Raw genomic sequence first — 25,629 nt, 5'->3', positions numbered from 1 at the left:
CTTATTTTCCCAGTCGGCCAAGTAGGAAATAAAAGTTTTGTTGCCTTTTTGCAAGGACATTAAGTTTCCTGAATTTTTAAGATTTAAAAATCTAAAAAACTGAAATCACAATCTCACTTCTTGTACACGTGCACATAAGCGTGAACCAGAGCCTAACATACGGGATGACTTTAGAATAATCCTACTAAGTTGTAGAACAGGACCTAAACTACCTAGCTAGGTGAAAAAAAAATCGGTTGACTGTAGGGAATTTTTCGCACTCCAGCGAAGCTGTACTTTTTTTTAGCCAGCTAGATCGTAGACATCATGAGGATTGAACAAGTGACGATAATTTCTTGTGAAAGAAATTTGAAATAAATGTGGAAAAAATGCGATTATCCTTTCTCCGTTTTAAGTGTAAATGTTATTCTAGCATTCCATGGTTAAGAAAGTTGAAAGAAATAAAGTTTATCAACTTCATTTACTCACTTTTGAACTTCGTAAAAAAAAACGTCCTTTACTACTCTGAAAATCTCTAGAGAAATTAGCAATTGTGTACGAACAGTAAGTTGGTACACCTTTCAAATTTTACGAAAGATCGAGCAAAATACTTTCGAAAAATTCACGCGAAACTGGCATATCGTGCTAAATGCAACTAATGTCATGTAGACAAGGCTCTAGTACACCCATTTATGAATAAACCATACGACCACATCTGGCGGGGGAAAAAGAAAGTATTTTCTAGAATTTCCACCAAAAAAAAAAGAAAAATTAATATCCTACCATAGTTAAGTGTATAGTAAATAGCCTAACCACTTTGCCGGTTACGGATCTCACGTAACAACAAAAACACAACTAATTGTATTTTGCGAAGTTGACGTTTTCTACAAGGATATGGAAACAATATTTAGCATTCAGTTAATCATGCCAAGTGGCATAAAACATGGGATTAAAATGTTTACTTTCATAAAGATAGCCATACTGTAGCTATTGGGGTCTTGATATCGTGCTATGTCTGTATGGTATAGACTCGTGTATCATTGGGAATAGAATGTTTTGTTCATGCGGAGGAGTCGGTTGGCTTGAGGTGTGTTTTACTTACCTTAATGTTACGGGATATATACTTTTCTTGAACGTCTAAGATAATATTTCGCATAACTTTACCGATCCTTTACTGACTTACTTAATTCTAGAGTGGAGCCAAAATAGTTTACTCCATGAAAAGTTTTTTGGAAACGTGCCAAAAATGTTAACAAACAGGTGTTAGAAAATTGGGAAAATTCGCAGCCCATGTACAGTATGCCTACGATGATATTTAAGTAGGGGTAAACACTGCAGTTGTAAACTGATGAACGTATAGTAAAATTTTCACCGAATAGTAACTTATATCTCTAACCACATGGCAGCCTAACACACTAAGTCAATGGGAAAATCAAGTCTTAACCATCTGTATTCGTTGAATTTGTGTCGCAGTTAGCTTCAGAGATCAACGTTACGGTCGATGTTCTCTCTTTAACATACATATGTGGCATAGCTTAACTATTGTTTTGTTTAAATTCTGGTTTGTCAATATGGGTTTTCTGAAGTTCTTGGGGGCATATATTTAATGCAATGGCTGATTCAGTTTTTAATCCATAGTTACATACCACTCGTTGAACAAGGCTCATAATGTATAGGTCCAGGTAAAGGCTGCTTTTATCGAACTTTCGAGTAGCGGAGTTTCACAATTGTTCCTAAGAGACCCAAGAAATTTTATTTGTGAGGTTTGATAACGTAGAAGATTTGCAAGAATTATATAAAGTACTGAATCTCGGACATTTGGTAGTGGCGGATTTTAGTGTATAAGTCACTTTGCAACAAAAACTACCGCTCTATTGACTGTCAAAACCGCAAAAGTTAATCCGGTCACTTGGCCAAGTTTGCTCATTGTTTGTGAAGAATAACCAGCCTTGTGTTGTCAGGGCGCTGTGCTCATTACTCCGGCTGGCAACCAGCGTGTGTGCATTCAACCATGGGACCAATATGCACATGCATAATGAGCAAGGGGTGCGAGATTTCCGCCGGCCCGGAACCGGCGGTTAGATTTGCGAGGCTTCCCTAACAGAAGTGTTAGACACCACCATCGATCCCAGAAAATACACACACAGCTTGCTACTGTCGGCAATTAGACACTATTGACAAGTCAGTACATACAGCTGCGGTCAATACCCACAACACAGTGTACAAACGATACAGAGATGGACATCTCAGGTCTAGATAAAAGATAACAAGGTATCACGTTTCATTACTGTCTGCATTTTGTAGTGACAAGAGAAAAACTTCACTTGCAAGCAACGTAAAGTTAACTTTTTCAAGATGGCGGCATGCTGTTTGGGGCGAGTCTTCAATGCATTTAAGTAAATGATGATTCAAACCTGGTGACTCCTTACCTCTTCATTACCAGATGCCATATAGGGTCTAACAAAGTGACTTCTCTGACCTTCTGCTTCTGTCCCCCTTCCATGTACAGATGCTCTATTCCTCATATGTTCCTAAAGTAAAGAAAAAAGAGAAAGCAAACTTTGAAAAATATATCGTATTTACCATAAAACAATATCAACAGAAAAAGAAGAATCAAAGATGACAGGAAGAATCAACTGAAAATTCAAATTGGTCAACATTGCTATTCACTGACAAGTCCCCTGAAACTCTATAATTTGAAACTGAGGTATTTTGTAATAAACCTGCTCTTTAAAGAAAGAGACCAAAATTTGGCCTCCTCAAACTTGTACCAATGACTAAGAAAGAGAAAATATCTTACATTGAGCTCAGATAAGAGGGAGATTACTCTGTCCTGTTGTCCCAGCCTGCTGTCTGCCTGAAGAGTGTCCTCGCCACCTCCTTGAACGGATACGTCATCGTATGATTCAAAGTCGTCATCGCTGTAGTCGTGGTAATAAGACGAATGTCCTCTCCCACTAATTTCATCTCTGGCAACCATGTTTCTTGGATCTGCAAGTACTGGGTAATTGTTTCTATTTCTATACTTCTTTTCCTGTTTTCCGCCGTACGAGACGGCTAGGATGAAGCAACAGCCGAGGAGCAGGAAGATGAAAATCGCTCCGCCGAGGATGATAGCCACAATCTGCCACAATTCTAGGCCGGCTAAACATGACGCCGAAAAAAACAGAGAGGAATAGGTGGTATTTTTCCCCACACAAATTTGAAGTGGAATTTAACATATGCACTTGAAAGGGCAATACCCTTACAATTATAAACCTGTTCAACAAAGGGAAGGAGAGTAATATGCATGGGAGAAGGGAGTCAACTGCACAAATCTATGAGTCTTTTCATAAAACAAAATGTTACTTCAACCACACTGTGTAAAACTTATAGCATAGCTCCTATGTAACCTGTGCAACTGCACCTAGAACTGTGCAAGTTCAAAAAGTGGCTGGAATATAAATTTCGACCTGTTAGAAAATTTCTCCACTGAAAAGCCTTCGCCATAAAAAATGACCCTCGCTGACCCACACCTATGTCCAATTGGCAAAGAAACCCCCCCCCCCCCCCCCCGGCAGCCATTGTTTAATATCAAAAGGGCGTTGTGGTCAATACAAGTGGTTAAGGCAGTGGACTTGTGATCTAAGGATTACATGTTCGAGCCCTGGCCAGATCATTGCGTTGTGTCCATGGGCAAGGCACTTTATCTCCATTGCCTCTCTTCACCCAGGTGTATAAATGGGGACCTGCGAGGTGACTTGTAAATATAGTTGCGTGCGCCGGTTTGTGGCTGCACCCTATGGGAAGTCCCCCAGGGGACACGTGGCTGTGGTGCACTGTTGTGCCACAGGAGAGATTGTTTGAATTGTGCACACTTTGGTGTGTAGGTGTGACAAGTTACCAATGACCAGGGTTAATTGTAAAGCGCATAGAACTTGTGGATTATGCGCTATATAAATAATGGCGTAATAATCACATTTACAATTTACTCAGTCTTAGCCAACAAACCACAAATTGGTTAAAGATAATGAGTTGCAATGCTAGTCTTCATTACTAGAGGGCATGATGATACGTAGACTGTCTGAGTAGGGCATCGGAATCCCAAACACAAATATATGGAAAGAACTTCCATGTGGAAGTTGTCGCTGTCAGTCACTGGAAAACAGTGACAAAATATTACCTGCCAATTTAACCACTTCACCAACAACAAATACTTCAGAACTTCATAACGGGGACCATTGAACAGGTCCCTATTTTGTGTTGGATAATTTACAGACTGTATTCTGTTTTCAAAAACTGGATGAAATTTTTGAAGACCACAGGGGCTTACCGCCTGGTTCCTCAGGAGACACCGTTGTATACTCTTCTTCCTCTTTAGTAACCTCCTGCGATGTAATACCAGTCTGAGTTACACCTTGTGATGTCACCGTTTTGTTAGTCTGTGCAACACTACTGTTCACTACTTCTGAAGTGACCATCACTTCGGATGTGCCTGGTTGCGCTGTCTCAACTGTTGTTACTCCTTCGGAGGTCGTTACTAAATCGGCTGTCGTTATTCCACCGGTGATCGGTGCTCCACGGACAGTAGTTACTTCACCGGAAGTTGTTGGCTGCTTCACCGGTTGGGTTGTGACGATGGTTTCTCCTTGTGTAGTGACTTCGGACTGTACAGTTGTAAGTAAAGACTGGCATCGACTTCCACTATAGACATCGGGACACCTGTAGAAAAATGTCAAAGTTTTCATCATAGCTATTTATGAGACTTTATGTCGTTGTTTGTAGTGGGACAAGTATGAGCCATTTTAGAGAGGGAATAAAATGACCAAGAATTTCCAAAGTATACAACCCTCTTTTACCATGTCAGGCAACACAAAATGTGTTTTGCTTTCTTCATCTGGCATAATCATTGAACTACACAGATTTACAACAAGGACAAGTTCCTTGATGCACTGGAATACATTAACCTACACATTTAAGTTGTCTTTTCATATTAAGCAGTTTGTTGACATTTTGTTTACCTTCTTAACTTTCTTGTACTGTTTATAAGAAAATAGTTATTATCTTGGGTATAGTTAAAAATGCAAGTTTCAAAATGCATTCGGTTAAGATTTCATAGAGCAAAGGATCATCACAAAAGCAAACCAGTTTGACAGTATATTGGTTGAATTCCAAGAAATAAAATGGTCTTGATTGAAAAATAATTTGGATTGAAAATTGAATGAAAATGAATTTGTTTGAATTTCCAAGTATTAAAACTTATATATTTATCTATGTATTTATACTAATAGACTACAAATTTATATATACATTTATATATATATATATTCATCCTAATAAACTATATATAATTATATATATATTATATATGTATCCTAATAGACTATATGTATTTATGTATTGTCACATATATATATATATATATATAAATATATATATATATATATTCATCCTAATAGGTTATACATATATATATATATATTTATATGTATATTTATCATAATACACTATATGTACTTATATATTTTTATATTTATTCGTATAAATATATATATTTATCCTAAAAGACAATACATATTTATATATATATTTATCTATATATATATATTTATGCCAACAGACTATATATGTTTATAAACATATATATTTATATAACATATTTATCCTAGGAGTCTTCAACTCACTTGCAATTGTTTATCTTCACAATTCACATCCTCAACCAGAAGCTTTCCAAAGATTAATCCGTGATATGTGCCAAAGTTATAAAGGTGGAAGGGAGGGGTTGGGACAGCATGGCGCATTTAATTAAACTACATACTTTTGTGTTGAAGTATAATAATACACTCACATGCACACATATGATCCCAGAACAACAGAGCAGTTTCCACTGTTACAGTAACCGTCAGGACAATCTGTCACAATATCTAAAGAGAAACAAAACAAATGGCAATTAATATAATTAACTAACTTTGCATCCCACCCACCTGTCACCCCATCCCTAGAAAGGGGGAAGGGAAATTGTTGATTAAGCCTTTCAAAGTTGATCCAAATTCTCTTACAATTCATTACATGACTTGAGTTGTATATTGAACATCTAACTCAGCATCAGAACTTTCTTCTTTACACTAAAGCTGCGAGACAATTTTTTTTCTTTCGTCATTGGACTTAACAGACTTTGGAAGTGATGAAATTGGGTACAGACACATAGACTGAAGGGTATACACCTTTTCATCTCAGTGCAGAACACCCAATATATGGCTAGTGTAGTTATAAAAGTACAGAAAATATCCTTTCTTTACTTAATTTATCCTCAGTTTATTTCCTGCAATTCATTCACCATCTCCACTTGGTTCTAATAAAAATCTGCTAGCTTATGTTTCTGCGTAAACTTTTTCCCTGCGTTACATGAAATTATCATTTTTTGGCTGTCCCTCTTTTTGTGTGTCCAACATGTATGATACTAATTTTAATAGCTTGACTCTAAAGATAATTCTTGATAAAATCAACACGTCAGGCTTTTTCAGTTGTCCTTCTTTCAAAGGATAGAATAATGTTCATAAAGATGGGACACATTACGCTACTCACTGTCGATTTCGATAGTCGAAGGAATGACTGTCAAATTGCCTGTAGTATCGGTCCCTGTTAACAATATCCCATCTCCACTTGGAGCTTCAAGAAGACCCCCGACGAGCAGGTCCTCTAAGGTGGTTGCATTTGTGGCCACGTCTGATTCAAACAGTATCGTCCAGATAACTTGGATGCTGCCAGAGGTGAAACTCTCCACAAAACAATCAGCAATGTACTGCTGTAGCCCCTCTCTGAAGATATAAATGTATCGAATCTGTGGAGTGAAAGAAAAAAGATATTAACCGGAGGGAGTGAAGACTCGCGCACAAAGAAGCGCTACATGCCGGTAATCTGACCTAGTTTCGAATGAGGTGTAACAGAAGTGTTAAACACCACCATCGATCCCAGAAAATACACACACAGCTTGCTACCATTCGTATTTAGACATTAGTGTACATTCAATACAGTCAATACCCACAACACAGTGAACATAGCAGCGATGGACATCTCAGCAGGGAGTTGTTATGGAACTCCCTGATCTCAGGTCCAGATAAAATATAACAAGGTATCACGTTTCATTACTGTCTGCATTTTGTAGCGACAAGAAAAAACTTCACTTGCAAGCGACCGAAAGTTTACTTTTTCAGGGCGCGGCACGCGGTTTGGGGCGAGTCTTCAATGCCTTTAAAACTTATCAAAGTAAAAATTTGTAAAAAAATATTCAATTTGACAAGCAATCATTTGCTTGATATGAGTTGATAACATGACAAGATTTGGTGATACAATGATGAATGTTGAATATAATACAATGTTGGATGATATTTTTGGTGTCCTTTTCCTCGTACAGCAATGTTTCTTTTTTTGCTTTTCGTTTGTCCTGTATAGTGCCCACTCACTTTTCTCATAAATTATCACAACTAATATATACCATACAGAAAATACATTGGTATATGAAATAGGGGTATTCACACAACTATCTAAAATATATAGTTTTATCCCCATTATCCAAATATTGCTTTTACTCCTTTTACTGTGGAGTGTTGGCTCAGTGGTTAACGCCGGTGCCTTTCGATCATAAGGTCCCGAGTTCGAGTCACTCCAAGATTAATGTATATCGTTTCATAATCATGGACGTTAAATATGAATCTAAGAGACTGACTTCAGTCAGCTTGCAGCTTTGATAAGCCAATGATTCTTCGCGAGTTCCTGTTTGCAGGAGGATCTAGAATACATACATACAAATACATACTCCTGCCAAGCTTACCCCCATTATCCCCCTGCACCTCCTCCCCCAATAGATGAGAGAGTATTATGTCTATGTTACATGATGGGCTAATCATATTGATAACAGTTTCTTTGTTTACCTACCATATATCTTATCTTTTGTTATAGCTTGTAACATAAATAGTTCTTGTCTTTTGCAGTTCTGTGTATAGTGGCATACTGCTAATACTAAATACTAATAATAATAATATGCAGTTCTTATAAAGCGCAAAAAACATTAAAAACATCTCGATGCGCTGAAAAAAAAAACCTTACACTCTGGCAGACTCTGCTTTCCAATATCTTGAATTCCAGGGAGGATGAATCGCTGTAACTCTCCTTGAATGTGGCATCTTCTGCTATCTGATTAATTTCAACGATAGTAAACTGACCCTGGAAAGCCTTATACACTGACGAAAAGAAAAGTTCAGAAGTTAGATTATTAACCACATAACGTATTCACAAGAATTTAACCAACCAACATGTTCACTAATAGATGAACTTTACATTGCACTTATGTTTTGTTTTGTTATTCAAATTGTTTTCTCCAACTTTCTCAGATTTTATTTGAATGATAACAAATGCCATGTGATCTAAGCTGTACAATCCCCCATTTCGTTAATATGTTGAATACATTTTCTCGACTTGGGCACAGTACGATCCTCTTGCAACCATAGAACATGATGTTGCAATGTTTACATATGCATCTAAAAAGCAAAAAAAAAAAGAAGTGAGGCAGAGAATTGGGGGGGGGGGTGCTTGAGGGAAAGGTGTTAATTATATGCTTAAATGAATTATCTAGTTTAATGAAAGTCAACGACAAAATTCATGATAGATTTCTAGCTGTTCAGAATAATAAGAACGGAGGTGAAGAAAGAGATGTGAAGGTTGAAGAAACTGGTGCAAACCATAAATGCTGCTCTTCGAATCAGATAATGTAAAATGATAAATTTAAAAGTATTATATTTATATTTGTATGTAACTGGCAGCTCATTATCTAAAAAACATGCAACTTGACATTGAACACAGTCAAAGATGTAACTCTATACTTACGAACACAAACATCATTGACCCTGAAGTAGCCAGCTTCTCGTCTGCATTCACACGAGAAGCTTCCGATCGTGTTCATGCACACTTCACCCTCTCTGGTACAAGGACCGCTAACACACTCGTTGATATCTGACAAAACAGACGAAGACATCTAGCAAGGTTATCAACACTTGTTGCTCGAAATGCCAAAATACATTAAGACAAATGCCTGCATAGCAAGTAGACAACTTGATTCTATTTTAGAAAGTGTTTACCAAAACAGTCCACCAAAAAACAAGTCAAAATCCAATCCGAATTAATCTTGCTCGAAGTCACAGTTCAAGTCTGCCAGAACCTGAGTCTAACTCCGTAAGAAAAAGTCCACAAGTCTGGACGAGAGTCCAGACTCCGGACCTCTTATGAAGTCATCTCTAAACACATCTCGTAAACATCTCCCGGTAGCCAGAGAATAAGAGAAAATTTTAGTTTCATACCTGAGCAAGAGATGAATCCGTCACCCATGAAACCATCGTTACAATCACAGGTATAGTTGTAGCTGCTACCAAGGAAGGTACACATTGCATTGGTCGTACAGTTATCTGTCTGTTCCTCACATGGATTAATAACTGCAAGAAAAAATAGAGAGGAAATGTCCTAAAAATACTGTAATGTTCATCGCAGTAAAAGAAAGAGATAAAAGTAAGAAAACATATCAATTAAACATTCAGTACCCACTGACCTTTTTAAACTAATTTCAAAAGAGTATTTTCATCTCTCCCCCAATTTGTTTTATTTTTGGTCACATTCACTAGAATTATACAGTGCATTTCAACGAATGCAACAATTTTAGGACATTTGTTATGACTTTTGAGCATTTTGACTAGAAGGATCTTTAATAGTACAAATCTATCTCATTTCTGGCAGAATCTGATCAAACCACCAGTGAAATCATGGAAAACATCAGGAAAACAGTAAAACAAAGCCAAATTTTGAAGATAAAGATAAAAGGCCATTGGTGATCCTCTGTCCTATTGGAGAATGTCTTTGCACTTTAGCACCCATAGCCTAAACTGTATTATTCTATCTATTATTCTCACTCTTCTCTCAAAAGTTTACCAAAGACCAATTTTTTTACTTGTTCTTTTGTAAATTAATTTGCTTTATTTGTAAAGCGCCTTGAGCAGTGACTTTTTTCTACTGATTTGGCACTATATAAGTATCATTTATTATTATTATTGTCATTATAATTATTATTATTGTCATTATAATTATTATTATTATTATTATTATTCTTGAACGATTGAAAAGGAAATTTGGATGGTAATGGCAATGTGGCATCTAACAATATGAAGATGTGCAAAATTATTATTTTTTAAATAAATAGAAAATGCGGGTTTTGAGTACAAGTTTACTCACCAGGCTCACCAACCACCAGGCTATTTGCCAAAATAATGCTATCAGGATCCACAACATTGCTGTCTCTTCCTGAGAGCTCTTGTGTAAATGCGTCGTCTACCATAGAAATATTAACCGAGGTGTCTGTGACTAAATCTGCAGTGAACTGTATCTCCAAGCCGTCGTCAGTGGGCATGCAAGAACGTATCGTTACTCCAAGGAAATCTATCAATCCAGAGGATACGAACAGAGATACAAGCTGCGAATAAACAAAACAAGAGTTTCTTGTTTACATGAGAAACTAAACTTTTCTAGATTTTTTCCTCGTTCATCTGTCAGATGTTAATTTCCTCTTTCATCTATCGCAGGGCTGGGCAACCTTTTTGGATGAATGGGCCAGATATAAGGAGTGAAAAATTGACTAGGCCGCACCTAACCAACAACCTGCTGTTGATTTCAAACCTTTCAAGCAATAGGTGTGTGTACTTAATCTGTATTCACAAAAACATAATGTCAATACAGTACAGTTGATAATTAATGGGGAAAATAGGCCTACCTGACAGCATCATTAGTGCCGATAAATTCCAAGCAGCTAGCTTCTTTTTTGGGCTTTTTTTCATTTTCTTGAGACATCTCACAGGCCGCAAAAAAATCACTGGCGGGCCGCATGTGGCCCGCGGGCCGTAGGTTGCCCACCCCTGATTTATCGGATGTAAATTTCCACTGGATGTCTCTTTCAATCATAATAATTTGTGTAATTATTTCAAATAAGAGGTCTCAGTCCACTTTCTAGTGTATTTTGAAAGCTACTCACATCATTTTGAAGAACCTTTTCGATCATAATCATTTGTGTATATATTTCAAGGAAGAGGTCTCCCGTTCACTTAACCATTCTATTGTATTTTGAAAGCTACTTACATCATTTTGAAGAACCTTTTTCGATCATAATCATTTGTGTATATATTTCAAAGAAGAGGTCTCCCGTCCACTTAACCATTCTATTGTATTTTGAAAGCTACTCACATCATTTTGAAGAACCTTTTTCGATCATAATCATTTGTGTATATATTTCAAAGAAGAGGTCTCCCGTCCACTTAACCATTCTATTGTATTTTGAAAGCTACTCACATCATTTTGAAGAACCTTTTTCGATCATAATCATTTGTGTAATTATTTCAAAGAAGAGGTCTCTCGTCCACTTAACCATTCTATTGTATTTTGAAAGCTACTCACACCACTTGACCTTTCTATTTTGAAAGCTACTCACATCATCTTGAAGAACCCTTTTCTGCTCGTCCAGGGCTTCTGGAGAAAAGAAAGCTGAAGACATCGCTCTACCTTTAATGTCCGTAAAGACTGCTCGGAGAGAAAAGGGTTTGGACTCTAAGGAAACATAAGAAAACAGTCAGCAGTTACAGTACCTTGCAAACTGTGTTACCAGGAATTACACCACAGTTTGGTTAAATATAACCCAGAAAGCAGCAGGGAAAGGATTTCATGAGATATTTTGTATTTCTACACTCATAATTTTATTACTATGTATATATGTTTCTATTTTGTTTTTAAGGGAATGAATATGTTTTAGTAATGAAGATTTCCCTGTGGGAAAATTTAGAATAGAGGAAGAATAAAAATAACCCAACTAACTTTTGTGCAAATCAGTCATAACTGAAGTTTGAATATTTTAGACTAACTGATAATTGGACTTGATATATTAGCCTTCTGCTATATGCTCAGATAGGAAATCCTTGCATAATATTTATTTCATCCCATGTTTTTTATAAAATTTTATTTCTTGAACATTTAAATAAAAATGGTTAAATGGTATAAATAGAATTGGTTTAAGTATATTTAGTGAGAGGTTTATTTACCTTCACAGGAGCCTGTGGTGTTGTAGAAACCTGTCTGGCAGATACAGTTAAACCCACCCATTGTATTCTCACATCGTGTACTACTTAAACCATCACATGGCCTGCTTAAACATTCGTTAATGTCTGTTGAAAAACAAAAATAATGAATGTCATATAATCAAATAACAATAATGCACTCATTCACAAATTAAAGTATGGCTTGAGTTAATCAATTAAATAATTAAATCAATTAAGTAACTATCTATCAATAATCAATCTATCATCATTCAATCAATATTCACATATGAAAGTAAGGATTTAGTCAATCAGTCAATTAAAAAAAACTACTTAATTAATGCATCAAACAAAGGAAAGTATGGCCTGAGTCATTCAATCAAGCAATTAACTGACTTTCAATCAATGCATCATTCAATCAGTTAATGCAAAGTTCATTCACAAATGAAAGTATGGCTTGAGTCAATCACTCAAGCAATTGATGATTCAAGCAATTAACTGACTATCAATCAATGCATCTTTCAATCAATTAATGGATTATTCACATTCAAATGAAGTAGGGATTGAGTCAGTGAAACTAAATGTGTAGTTTACTCTCCTAATTTGTGATTAAGCAGTATAGTGTCTTACCTGTACAGATACTATTGATATCTTCAAAGCCATCGTTACAACTACAGAAGAAACTGCCATAGTTATTCACACAAGATTCGTTTTCACCACAGGGGGTCAATGTACACTCGTCAAAATCTAGGTAAAACGACATAAGAACAAAGATCTTTTCAAACTCTTTCCTGGTTTACCTTTTTCTTAATTACCAATATAATTACATAACATGACACATTATAAAGAAACTTATGATATGTAGATTTAATTGAAATTTACAAGAACAATGAGTGGAAAAGGACAAGTTCAATTAAAAGATGTGATGCCTGCCATATGCGAGAGTGTACATTCCAGCCATCGCTGTCCTCAATAGGTACTTTGTTTGTCTACATGGAGAAGCAGGGCATACATTTCCCCAAAAACAACTCTGAGCGTAGAATTTTTCCAGTAACCACAGGTGAGAGAACATAAATGGTACGTGTTGCATGAATATAATTAAATGTATCATCAGTGACCACATTTCATTCTTGAACCTAGCTGCATTTTATAGCTGCATTTTGTAGCTGTTTCTGTACTAAACAATATGATCTTTTTCTGCTAGACACTTCAAATACACTAGCTAACTTTGAGGTAGGTAAACGGTAGATGGCATGTCGATGAGGTAGACTGAATGAGGTAGACTAAATGACGTAGACTACATGAGGTTAAACATGACCCGAATGACTTGCTAGATTACAGTGAACTGTTTAACTTGACAAACTTTAATAGTCTTGGTCAGCTGGCTGCAAACATTTAAGCCCACGACCCAGGATCTTCCATGCGGACTGAGCCATGTCCCACCAGATGTCCCACCCCCCTCCTAACACCACCCCTCAGAATCAATCCTCAAAATGAATGAACTCACGTCCATATTTTGGGACCTTTGACCTAGGTCACATTAATAACTGATGATATCAGAGGTATTTACCGGTGCATTCAGTTCCTTCTACTACACCAACCGAAACAAATCCTTCCTGGCACGTACAGTAATAACTTCCTTCGTTGTTAGTACAATCAGATAGTGCATGACAATCATTGGTTGTTTCACATTCATTAATATCTGCAGGAACAACAGCAAAAGACTCACTCAAATTTGCTCGATGAAATATCAAATATATCAGTAACTGATATAAAATTGTGATCAGCATCAGAGAAAAACTAAATATTTCCAATTAGATATAAATTTCACATCTAGTTTCATTTCTTAGAGATTTGTCAGATTTTGTGGCCAAATTTTTGTAATGGCATCATTGTCTAAGCAGCTACAACATGACGTAACATTTTAACTTATTTTGATACCGGTTTTTATTTCATTTTCAAATAAACGATACACCTGTCTGTTCGAGTGATGAACCGTGCCCAAAGATGGTATGTAAGCCAAGCCAGGTAACTGAAACATGTAAGTCACCCACTTGATGCCATGAATTGATGGACTGAATGGTGTAAGATTGACTCTTCAATTTGTTTGATTTTTTTATCAGACCAGAAACTTTTCAGAGAATAATATATATAATTATGGCAAAAATAACACTAAATTATTTCTTAATATGTATCAATGCATGAACACCAATGCATAAAACTCCCCCTATAAAACAATAGTCTCCACATAGTGAAGTTTTGGCTGGATCAGCTTGCCCGGGCAGTGGGGGTGGTGTTACCTGAACAGGTTTGTCCAATCCCATCAAATCCATCGTTGCAGGAGCAGTTATAGCTCCCTATTGAGTTTGCACATGTCGCATCCTCGCTGCAATCATCCAAGTTCTCTGTACACTCATTTATGTCTGTGCAGTCCACGAATCCGTCGCCGCGGAAACCAGTTTGACAGTTACACTGGTAACTGCCTATAATGTTAGCACAGTTGCTGTTTGAAACGCAGCCATTCGTGGTGTCGCACTCATTGATATCTGTAAACGACACATAGGATTATATTAACGGTGGCAAGATAGTATAGGGACACTGGTTCTCAACATGTGGCATGCGGAACATATCCGGCCCGCTAACAATTTTAATACCGTCCACACAAAAACCAAGACCTTCATGATAAAAATGAGCTACTAGCTAGTAAAAAGCCTACTGGTATATCTTGCACATTGCTCAGTTTAATGGAAGGAAACTTTTTAATTTTGTCTGGCATTTTGCTCCATTTAATGTTTTACTCCAGCTGTCATGAAATATTAATTGAGAACAGATATAATAAACAATCTGAAGTGACTTCTTGAAACCATAAAACCAAACTTTATTTGTGATAAGATTGCACAACATCATCTTGCATAAATTTCCATTGTATCATAAAGAACAGTAATTGAACCAATGTGATATAATTGTGCTTCACAGAGAACATGAAAAGAATTAAAAAGAAAGAAAGAAAAAACAGCTGTAATCTGATTTCTTGAAAGCAGAAATATCTAAAAGAAATATTTAATGTTCCTTAGCAAAAACATGAAATATAATAAGTTGTGTGCAATACTATCTAAAGACTAACAACTGCAAGTATAAAATTACAAGAAGAAAAAAGTTCCACAAAATACCATCGCAGTATGAGCCATTCCCTGAGAAGCCGATGTCACAGTTGCATTGGAAGCTTCCTTCTAGGTTCATACACATAGCGTTTGGATCGCAGTTTGCTGCCCTCAGGTCACTACTAGGCAGGTTGCATTCGTCGACATCTGCAAGAAGAATCAAACATGTCATTTTAGACAAACAAAGAAAAAAGCAGGGTTTGTGATCAATATATACATATATATATATATATATTTATATATATATATATTTTTTTTAAATGACATTTTTCCTTAATCTTGCTTGATACAAGTGTTTATGTAACAGTACTGGCATGGTTGACCAGTGCATTTTGAATCTTAACTTTTCATTGAGAACACATTTGGAAATTGTCATTTCTTGGGTAATGACAGACACCCTTCAGTGCTCATGGACAAGTGACTAACCTCTTCCCTTACCATACATATATATTTACACATATATATATACACTATCAGTTAAGTAGTATTACTGACCCATGCAAGTTCTGCCATCGCCAACGTAACCTTCCCTACAGATGCAGGAGAACGAACCAATCGAATTGGTGCAATCAGCATAGGATGAGCAGTTGGAAAGACTGGTTATGTTACATTCATTTACATCTGCAGGATTATTTGTGAGAGAATTAATGAAAGAAGGACACAGAGTAATTAAAATAGCTGGGAGTGCAATAAACATCTAAAAATGCTTCAACTTCCGGGCTTTGAATCTCACCAGTGCTCTCCCCCCACCCTCCCCATTAGCAGTACCCATCCCCCATGACCCCAATTAGAAACACCCTCTAACCCATTGACAGAAAGGCTCCAAAAATAAAAATTGATACACCCACTGTAATAAAACACAAAAAAACAAACAAACCGCTTAACGCAGAAAACTATCAGTTGAGAGGACAATTTTAATTCAGGCAAAACCATGAATTTTATGCCTAAAAATAAGTAATAAATCAAAAGAAATGCTCTCAAATGGAGAAAGTCACACATGGAAATGAAGGTGTAAAATATTCAATTTTCATTTTTATTACACTTAACCTTTGAGTGAGATTCTGACATCCCTAGAGTGACTATATATGAAACTCAATAATTAAAAAGGATATTCTAATGCAGACTTTTTTCAAATTACCCCAAAATAGACTTAAATTAATGTGAAAAAGTCAGTTTTTTTTTAAATTTTGTGATACTGTGAGTCTTACCTGAGCAAAAGGAACCATTGCCCTGAAATCCACTGTTACATTCACAGCTGAAAGAGCCTTCTTCGTTAGTACAAGTAGCAAACGAATCACATGGATTGGTCGAGCATTCATTGAAGTCTGTACCATTGGAACAGAAAGAGGAGAGGATAGACACCAAACTGAAAGCAACTCTTTTTGGCAGAATTACTTAAGAAATAAAGATATAAAGTTGAGAGCTTTCAGTCGAGCAAGACCTTCATCAATGACTTCACAATTACAAATACTTCCCAAGATTAAACAACCTTTGTTGCGAAACATGTTTTTTTTATAATGTTAAACATAAATTGATTGCTTTCAACTCTCCAATTGTCTCATCTAGTTTAAAAAAAAAAAAAAGCCTCACTACTGAATGCAACAACAACAATGCTGGCCATTTGCTATAAATGTTATGCATAATAATTTGTTTAGTGCAGTGTCCCACAACAGGCACTGCAATCAGTTCTCACAATAGGCACTTATGGTCTGCAGAGATATAACCTCTATTGTTTGATATTCATTCAGCCTCGCTGCAGGGGATTTTGCAACTGCTGCAGCTTTTCGATTTGACACAATGCCATATATTTATTATTTAGATGGTTATCATACCTAAGCAAGTGAATCCATTTCCCATATATCCATCTAAACATGAACATCTGTAAGAACCAAACGTGTTGTTACAAGTTGCTAGTGGATTGCAGTCATTTACTCCCAGGCACTCGTTAATGTCTGTTTGAAGAAAGATGAAAGAAAAAGAAAAGAAAAGGAATAAAAAAAGAAATACATCTTTAACAGATTTTGGTCAAATTCAGAAAAAAAATTCCTTACATTTGAAGAATCAATCCATTTTGTGTTGCAAGGGTTAAATACCATGTAGTAAGGCTGAAAGGGTTCAATACCATGTCTCGGGATGAAGGGGTTAAATACCATGTTACTCATGACCCAGTCATACTTACAATGCAATACAATAGGTGACAGTCCCAGATAGGGTAGCACAGGTATGTCTATTGCAGTAACATTGTCAAACTTGCCATTAAGCTTTGCATTGTTCAGCCAATATGTTTGTCAAGTGAGGTTCTAAAATCATATCAACCTCGATACTGCCCCTGCCCCTCCACCTTTGTCCCCCCCTCCCTTCTTCATCAGACTAGCTCCATCTGTGCAATATATTTGTAAAGTGCAGTGGCAGGTAGCATCATTGTCTCTTACCTATGCAGACCGAACCGTTCCTGGTAAATCCCGTCTTACACATACAGCGATAGCTGCCTACTTCATTAATGCAAGTAGAGGTAGCATCGTCGCAGTTATCCAGATCTTCTGCACACTCATTGATGTCTAGAGTGAGAACAGAAACAGAGATGAGTGTATATCAGCAAAGATATACAAATGAGTAGGCGTCAGTTCATAATAAGTAATAATAATGTGGAGTGTTAGCTCAGTGGTTAACGCCGGTGCCTTTCAATCGTAAGGTCTCGTGTTTGAGTCACTCCAAAATTAATGTATGTCGTCCAGTTACAGAGTTGTTGACAGTTGACAATTCATAATCATGGACGTTAAATATGATCTAAGAGACTGACTTCGGTCAGCTTGCAGCTTTGATAAGCCAATGAGGCTTCCTCGCGAGTTCCTGCTTGCAGGAGGATCTAAGCGCTATGATCTAGATGGAATAGCACTATATAAATATTAATTGTTATGTTATGTTAAAATACATACATAACCATTGATACTGAGTATTTCCATTATGAAATCATATATCAGAAGTATAATGCTCTTGAATAAAGGGAGCATAAAAGGAGCAAGCACAACTATACTTGTTTGCACAACATCACAATTAACTTACTATCACAATGACCAGTTCCAAAAGTAGACACTTAAATTATTTTAGACATTAAAGTGAACTAGAATGATTGACTTATTATCTTTCATCCATATTCATACACCCACATCTCGTAGAATGGACGTTTGCTTTATGTACTTTCCGAAGGAAGGGGGGGGGGGGAGTTCAGAAATTCAGTAAAGAATAATTGTTACCATCGCATGATCTACTGTCGTCTGCAAGTCTGTATCCGTCATTGCATGAGCAGAGATAGTCTCCCAGGGTGTTATTACAGATTTGTTGACACATGTTCAGGACCGGATTATCGCACTCATTAATGTCTATATGAATGCAAAAAAGGATGGAAAAGTTTTGAAAAGAGCTTAAAATGACAAGGCCTTGACACTGAAGTCATGATTTTGTTCCTTGCATGGATTTAAAGGTGATCAATAAATTTTCCAATACATTTAACATTAATATTCCAATACATTTAACATTAATAATATATTTAGGCCTATTACATATGTTATAGACATTATCATATGCACATAAATGCACAATGCTTACAACAGACAGTTTTCTGCAGTTTCAAAGACTTTAAAGGGTGTGAAGACTCGCGCAAAAAGAAACGTTTAATTTCTGACCTAGTTTCAAATGTGGTGTAACAGAAGTGTTAGAAATCACCATCGATCCCAGAAAATACACACACAGCTTGCTATCCTTGGTAATTAGACACTATACAGTCAGTACATACAGCTGCGGTCAATACCCACAGCACAGTATACAAACGATACAGCCATGGACATTTCAAGTCCAGCTAAAGATAGCAAGGTATCACGTTTCATTACTGTCTGCATTTTGTAGCGACAAGCAGAAAACTTCACTTGCAAGCAATAGAAAGTTAACTTTTTCAGAGCGCCGCACACTGTTTGGGGCGAGTCTTCAATGCATCTAAACAATATGTTCAAATGTTGCCCATTGCTTCTTGTCAAATTTCATCAAGTTGCTGCAAAGGCATAGCAACTAAACAAATTATACCACTACCATTGCTGATGTACCATTCTTGTTGCCTTTAAAGAAATATAAGAAGTGAAAATCACAAAAAGCAATATGAAAGATGTGAAGGATTAAAACAATAGTTTGTCAAAAAGTTACAAAGGAGAGGACTTTACCTTCACACAGACTACTATTCTGCTGGGATAGCACATAGCCATTATAACACATACAGGTCTCATTGCCATCACTGTAGTAACATTGGCCATTGATACACTTGTCTTCAGTGCAATTGACTTGAGCTGTACATGATCGGGAGAGAAAAAAATAAACATGTATGTTGGATCATCACAAATGATGGATAACTAAATAGAAGTTGCAATTTGACCGAAGGATGGGGGGGGGGGGGTTGGAGTGGGTGGAAGGTGAAAGGAGAGAGTGGAGGACGAGAAAGTGTTGAGGAGGGAATGGGAGGGGCGGAACAAGGAGGAAGGGTAGTCAAGTAGGAAAGGGTAAGGTAGAGGCTGTGGAGAGTGTGGAGGAGGGTAGGACGAGACAAGAGATACTTTAAAGGGAAAAGAAAGTTTGGCTGGATGGTGATACAAATTACCGACCTCAGGAATAACAGTCATTTACTCAACTAAAAGCAATGGATTTTCTTGGGAGCAAGAAGTGTAAAATTAAGGCAATTGTGTACAACTCAGAGATGTTGATACTGTCCTGTTTTTATTTAGACAAGCATCCTGCCTCTACCCGATGAAACAAATGCTCCTCCTCTATCCGTGTCTGAGCTGATATAACCTTAAAGAAAACAGAAATTTTATGCTTACCTATGCAGTCCACATCTCCTTCTAGAATGAATCCATCATAGCAATAACAACTATAGCTACCATCAGTATTGTTACAGCCTTGAGTACAATTATCAATACTGAGGGCACACTCATCAATATCTGTAATGTAAAGCAGAAAGAAAGACGCTTGTGATGATGAATCTATTGTTCATTAATATGACACCCGCATTATCCTGTAAAATCTCAAATCAACGTGTCCCTCAAATTTTCTGTTATCGTTGTTGACACCATCCTTTGAGCTTTGTTGATAATTTGTGGAAAAATTAGCGATCTTAACAGAAGTCAGTATCATTATGGAATACTTGAAGTTGTTCATCTTTGGCATTGTACACAATTGCATGTAAACAGTTCCAATAGAAGTAGCTATAGAAAAAAACAGTTGTTTCTTTGTCCAGAGGAAAGTTTATTCATGGCTAATAAAAGAAGAACATTTTCATGTCTTTTCAAAGAAACCTGTCTAAACCTTCACCTACCCTTCCATACCCATTCTTCACTGAAGCATATAAACTGATGGTACACAATTAAATAGATTCAAATAACATCACACTGAGAAAAATATGGAATACCCGAAAATAAGTGTTTTCGAATTAAATGGTTATAAAAATTCATTGGTAAAAGTGAAAGTGTAAAAGCTCTCGTACCTAGACATTGGCTTGGTAGACTAGGATTCAGACTGTATCCTTGCTCACAAGAGCAAAAGAAAGTGCCATCTATGTTGTTGCAGATGGAATCGCAGTCGTTGCTAACGTTACACTCATTCAAATCTGTGAGGCATAGACAAGTAAAATCTTAAAGGAGTTATAGAACTTAAGAATCATCTCTGACTAATAACAAAGTTATGTGAGGCTCTCTTTCCCTCCCCTCCCCATCCCCTCCCTCTCCTCCTTTAAAAGAAGAAGGGAGAACTAATACAGAATCTCATAGTAACCATTTTACACACTGCAGTAGATGTAATGTCACCATTTGCATCAGTGTTATCCTACTTAATTTCTTTTCAGATCGAATTAAACGTAAAAGCGAACTAATCAAGCAATAAATACAGGCTCTGTGATGTCATTCCAAGACTAGCTTTAAGTTCTCTAGTATGTACTTTGCTTTTCAAGGACCATCAAAATCCTTGATGTACCCCAAATGGATATCCCGATGTAAATCAAAGTAAATTCATTGATAAAATACATAACCGTAAATCACATCAAGTTACAAGAGATAGATATAAGGCAAGGAATAACAAGAAAATTTAGTATTCAAGAAATTGTCTAAACTATTTCAAAGATATGCCTCTCCCTAGCAACTGAACTTTCCAGCCCTAAGAGGGAGCGAACCTCAGATAACCCTTCCATTTCTAGTAGTGACAGCCTGGGGCAATACCTAACTTACATAACCAAATACAACATCAACTTACCAGTGCAGTTTCTACCATCACCTTGGTAACCGACATTACATGTACAGGTATAAGATCCCATTAAGTTAGTACAGGTCCCTCTCACTGTATCGCAGTCGTTACCACTCATGCATTCGTCGATATCTGTTGATGAGTTATAATTAAACATATTTTAACAAGCGAGCTACAATGTATACAAGGTTGCTGATATATACAACATCATATGCACTCTCAAATGCAGATAACACATGACAGATTCACACCTGAAATAAGACTTAAAAATCACTTTATGCTCCATTTTGTAAATGCCCTACATTCCTACTATTCTGTGCTCAATAATACAGAGATGTGACACACATAGAAAACATTGGCAGCAACATTAAGAATGCCATTTAACGCCGGTTAACGCCGATTTGAAAGCCGGTTATCGCCTGTGCCTTTAAATCATAAGGTCCCGAGTTCGAGTCACACCAAGATTAATGTATGTCGTCCAGTTACAGAGTTGTTGACAATTGACAATTCATAATCATGGACGTTAAATATGAATCTAAGAGACTGACTTCGGTCAGCTTGCGGCTTTGATAAGCCAATGATGGCTTCTTCGCCAGTTCCTGCTTGCAGGAGGATCTAAAATACATACATACATACAACATTACAGAGAAGTTTACTAATAAAGCAGCTAAGGCATCGTCTCAAGAAAGAAAACTCGCTGCAGCAGCTGCAAGATCCTGCTCCGTAATGATGAATCAGACTGCATACTGGCAGCAGTGATCAGGCTTCAGCCCCCTCAGCCTCCTACTTTTGACATGGATCACAAGGAGACATCCATAAAGTGATAGACGGGGGTGGGGAGGGGGAGTTACTTATAAGTTCCATTAGTTTTAATTTCCCAAGTGAGACTCAGAATGTTGATTTTATTTTCCTCAAATTTATCCCTTAATTCTTTCTCTCTATACATACATTCTTTGAAGATAATTCAGAATCATTACTAAATATTTTGGTTTTGAAGTGTCTTTTGGTTTTCTGGATTAATATTTGACATTGATCACAAGGAGACATCCATAAAGTGATGGAGGGGGGGGGGGGGAGGGGGAGGTACTTTCGATAATTTCAATTAGTTTTAATTTCCCAAGTGAGACTCAGACAGTTGGTTTTTTTCCTTCAAATATATCTCTTTATTCTTTCTCTCTATACATACTTTCTTTGAAGATAATTCAGAATCATTACTAAATATTTTGGTTTCGGAAATGTCTTTTGGTTTTCTGGATCAATATTTGAGCACATACTAGTACTTACCAAGACAAGATATGCCATTACCGGTGTAACCGTATTGACATGTACACATATAGCTACCGAAAGTGTTCATGCAGTCTGCATTATCGGAACATGTTGTTCCATTGACTAAACTGCATTCATCAATATCTGTGGGATTGAAAAAAATAAAGAAACTTGGAAAGTGTGAGGGAGTTTCTGTGACAGACTGGAATCGGATGGGATGCACCTACAAGGGATGTTTGAATGGAAAGAGTTTTGCGTAAATTTACAAATAACACAAAGAAAAATAAATCAATATGTCACTCCAAGCTGTACTAGTTGATAAAATACTATTTATTTATAAAAGTGCTTTACATAAAAGAATATCTCAAAGCACTTTACATGGGACCACAACAAAATCGTAAGAAGTTAAAATATGTGATACATACAGAGTAGTAATACAAGGAATGAAGTAGTCAAAGCAAAATCAGAATAAATCAATAAATTATTGACAATCATATTTAAACAAGGTTATAAGACACTTAGCCTTATTAAATTTACTGTATGTGGATGTGAAACATTTCATAATCTGTAAAATGAGTGGATAATCTGAGTCCAAGCTCATGTAAGTTGCTGATCCATTGTAGAAAAACAGAGGGACAAATCGGCCAAGCAAACAACAGAATAAAATGATGTAAAAATGGAGAAAAGAGAAATAAAACGTAAATTGGAGGAAGTAAGGTTTATCTAAAGTTTCTTAGGATTAAGCAGAAAGTTTCTTAATTTGTTCATGTGAAGGATGTTTTTGTTTTTTTGACATTCTAATCCATTTCCGATATTAGAGTTAATGTGATAAGAAAGTACAAAAGAACATGGCTGTTATAGAAGCGGACTTTTCTACTCATAAAATGGGTAAGATTGGTGCCTGGGGTATCATTCCTAGCAGGATCATCTTAATCAGAAACAAAATGACAAACGAAATGGAATAAAAACATACACAAGACAATAAATACACAAGACAATGGAATAATTAGGGAGAAAATGGTATGACAATCAAACTTTAAAATTATTTAAAATTATTATTATTACTTCATTTCTTTATTACGTACATATACAGAGCATGTTTGTATTCCTAAATCCATAGGTTGAAACTTCTCCTGCATAACAAACTCTTAACAAAGAATTCATTGTAATAAGCAAAGCAATCTCAAGTCAAAGCAAAATCCTGTTTTAATACATTTCATACAATTTTGAAGCCACTTTCTAAAAGTTGTGTATACATCTAGTCTATCAGTAAATTAAATGCAATTCTTTATTTCCCACAGATAAGTCAAAAAGACTAAAATGAGTGGCCCTAAAGTTTGTTGTGATACCAAAGCAAAGTGTGAGTAATATTTAATGGTGGGAGTAAATGAATAAAAACATTCATTTTATCTACATTGTGCACTAGTCTATAATGGAATATTTCTTACCTCTACAGAAGGTACCATTCTCAGTATATCCATCGCTACAAACACATATGAATGAGCCAATGGTATTAACACACATTGTAGAGCCATCCATGCCACAGTCATCCATGTTGAGCTCACATTCATCGATATCTGAAAGTTAATTCCGGGAAAACAAAGTAATCATCACAGTTATAAAGCACGCTCATAATGGAAACAAAGTGAAAAAGTTTTAGAATTGAAATGTGAAAGGAATATAAATAAAAGCAGGACAGCAATAACATGCATGTTCTTAGTCACTGCTAAATCTAGCGCCATCGATTGAACAAGAAAAATTGAGGGCTATACTTCCTACTATGCAACTCATCTGACCACTTCAGACAATCCACCCATTTCTATCCCTTCTCATGCTTCCTTTTTCTCGTATTGTGCAAGTAATTAATTAGTTAATTAATAGATATTTATATTTAGTCTATATAAACAGCTAATGATGGCCTTGAAGGTTGAATAAATTTATTGGTAGCTGGTATTATCCAACATTATTTCTTCTGCATTTCAAAAGAGAAAATAAACAAATCCGAGAGGATGCAAAGATCTCTCACAACACAAAGCAATCTATTCTGCAAAGAAATAAAAAAACGAACAAAAAAATTAAAATAAAGAAAAACAAGCTTTACCATCACATTCTACTCCATCGCCAATGTTACCAGCAGGACAGAAACAGATGTAGCTGCCTTGGGTGTCCATGCATAAAGCCCTGGGATGACATTCACGTAGGCTGATATCCAAACATTCATCTACGTTGGTACAGTTGACTCCATCTCCCTCCCAGCCTGACTGACAGCTACACGTAAAGGAACCCTCAATGTTGTTACAGTCTGCGTTAGTGTCGCAGTTGTCTGTGTTGCGAGAGCATTCGTCAATATCTGATGGTTATGAGACAAAATCAACATTGGTGAATTTGAGACCACTCGTCAATATCTGGAGAGGAGGTAAAACTGATTTCAACTGGATGGAAATATGACAAACAAAACTTCACCAGATCAGAAATGTTCAAATTGAAAGTGACTCATGAAAATGGATCTATATTATTTGTATCTACTGATTTATATTTTGTTCTATGTTTTGGGGTTTTGTATTAATGGAAACTGTAGGAGTAGTAGATTAACGTAACATGGAGAAGAGATTTCCTCACCAATGCAGGAGCTGCCATCCCCATCAGTCCCATCTGAGCAGGTACACACATAGCTACCATCATTATTGACACAGGTAGCTCTGGGGTCACAGACATATGGTACTCTCAGACACTCGTTGATATCTGAAACAAAGAAAAGTGAACACGATATTGCAGCTCTGTTACAAAAAACAATATATTAACAACAATACATTCCATGTTATTATCAGCTTGAAAAGACTGAACTTACA

The 25,629-nt window shown here is 36.5% G+C and overlaps 1 protein-coding gene across 1 annotated transcript in view; it reads right to left on the bottom strand.

Moving 5' to 3' along the window:
* LOC139964087 (uncharacterized) overlaps positions 1–25,629 on the bottom strand; it is a 63,005-nt gene that overhangs the window by 2,764 nt on the left and 34,612 nt on the right. Inside the window, exons 33-60 of the mRNA XM_071965438.1 lie at positions 25,400–25,522; positions 24,882–25,130; positions 24,229–24,357; positions 22,799–22,924; positions 21,524–21,646; positions 20,763–20,885; positions 20,101–20,220; positions 19,450–19,572; positions 18,493–18,618; positions 17,671–17,796; positions 17,071–17,190; positions 16,447–16,563; positions 15,734–15,859; positions 15,248–15,385; positions 14,378–14,623; positions 13,648–13,779; positions 12,708–12,824; positions 12,084–12,206; positions 11,480–11,595; positions 10,234–10,471; positions 9,312–9,443; positions 8,842–8,967; positions 8,065–8,198; positions 6,544–6,799; positions 5,807–5,882; positions 4,292–4,680; positions 2,780–3,123; positions 2,409–2,510 (exon numbers count right to left, since the gene is read on the bottom strand). Of these exons, the coding sequence (XP_071821539.1) occupies positions 2,409–2,510; positions 2,780–3,123; positions 4,292–4,680; positions 5,807–5,882; positions 6,544–6,799; positions 8,065–8,198; positions 8,842–8,967; positions 9,312–9,443; positions 10,234–10,471; positions 11,480–11,595; positions 12,084–12,206; positions 12,708–12,824; positions 13,648–13,779; positions 14,378–14,623; positions 15,248–15,385; positions 15,734–15,859; positions 16,447–16,563; positions 17,071–17,190; positions 17,671–17,796; positions 18,493–18,618; positions 19,450–19,572; positions 20,101–20,220; positions 20,763–20,885; positions 21,524–21,646; positions 22,799–22,924; positions 24,229–24,357; positions 24,882–25,130; positions 25,400–25,522 (4,400 nt within the window). The remainder of the gene's footprint in view (positions 1–2,408; positions 2,511–2,779; positions 3,124–4,291; positions 4,681–5,806; positions 5,883–6,543; positions 6,800–8,064; positions 8,199–8,841; positions 8,968–9,311; positions 9,444–10,233; positions 10,472–11,479; positions 11,596–12,083; positions 12,207–12,707; positions 12,825–13,647; positions 13,780–14,377; positions 14,624–15,247; positions 15,386–15,733; positions 15,860–16,446; positions 16,564–17,070; positions 17,191–17,670; positions 17,797–18,492; positions 18,619–19,449; positions 19,573–20,100; positions 20,221–20,762; positions 20,886–21,523; positions 21,647–22,798; positions 22,925–24,228; positions 24,358–24,881; positions 25,131–25,399; positions 25,523–25,629) is intronic.

Source organism: Apostichopus japonicus, chromosome 22, assembly GCF_037975245.1.
Source record: "Apostichopus japonicus isolate 1M-3 chromosome 22, ASM3797524v1, whole genome shotgun sequence".
Taxonomy (NCBI): domain Eukaryota; kingdom Metazoa; phylum Echinodermata; class Holothuroidea; order Aspidochirotida; family Stichopodidae; genus Apostichopus; species Apostichopus japonicus.
The sequence above is the reverse complement of the archived record's forward strand: the minus strand, read 5'-3'. Positions and strand labels throughout refer to the sequence as shown.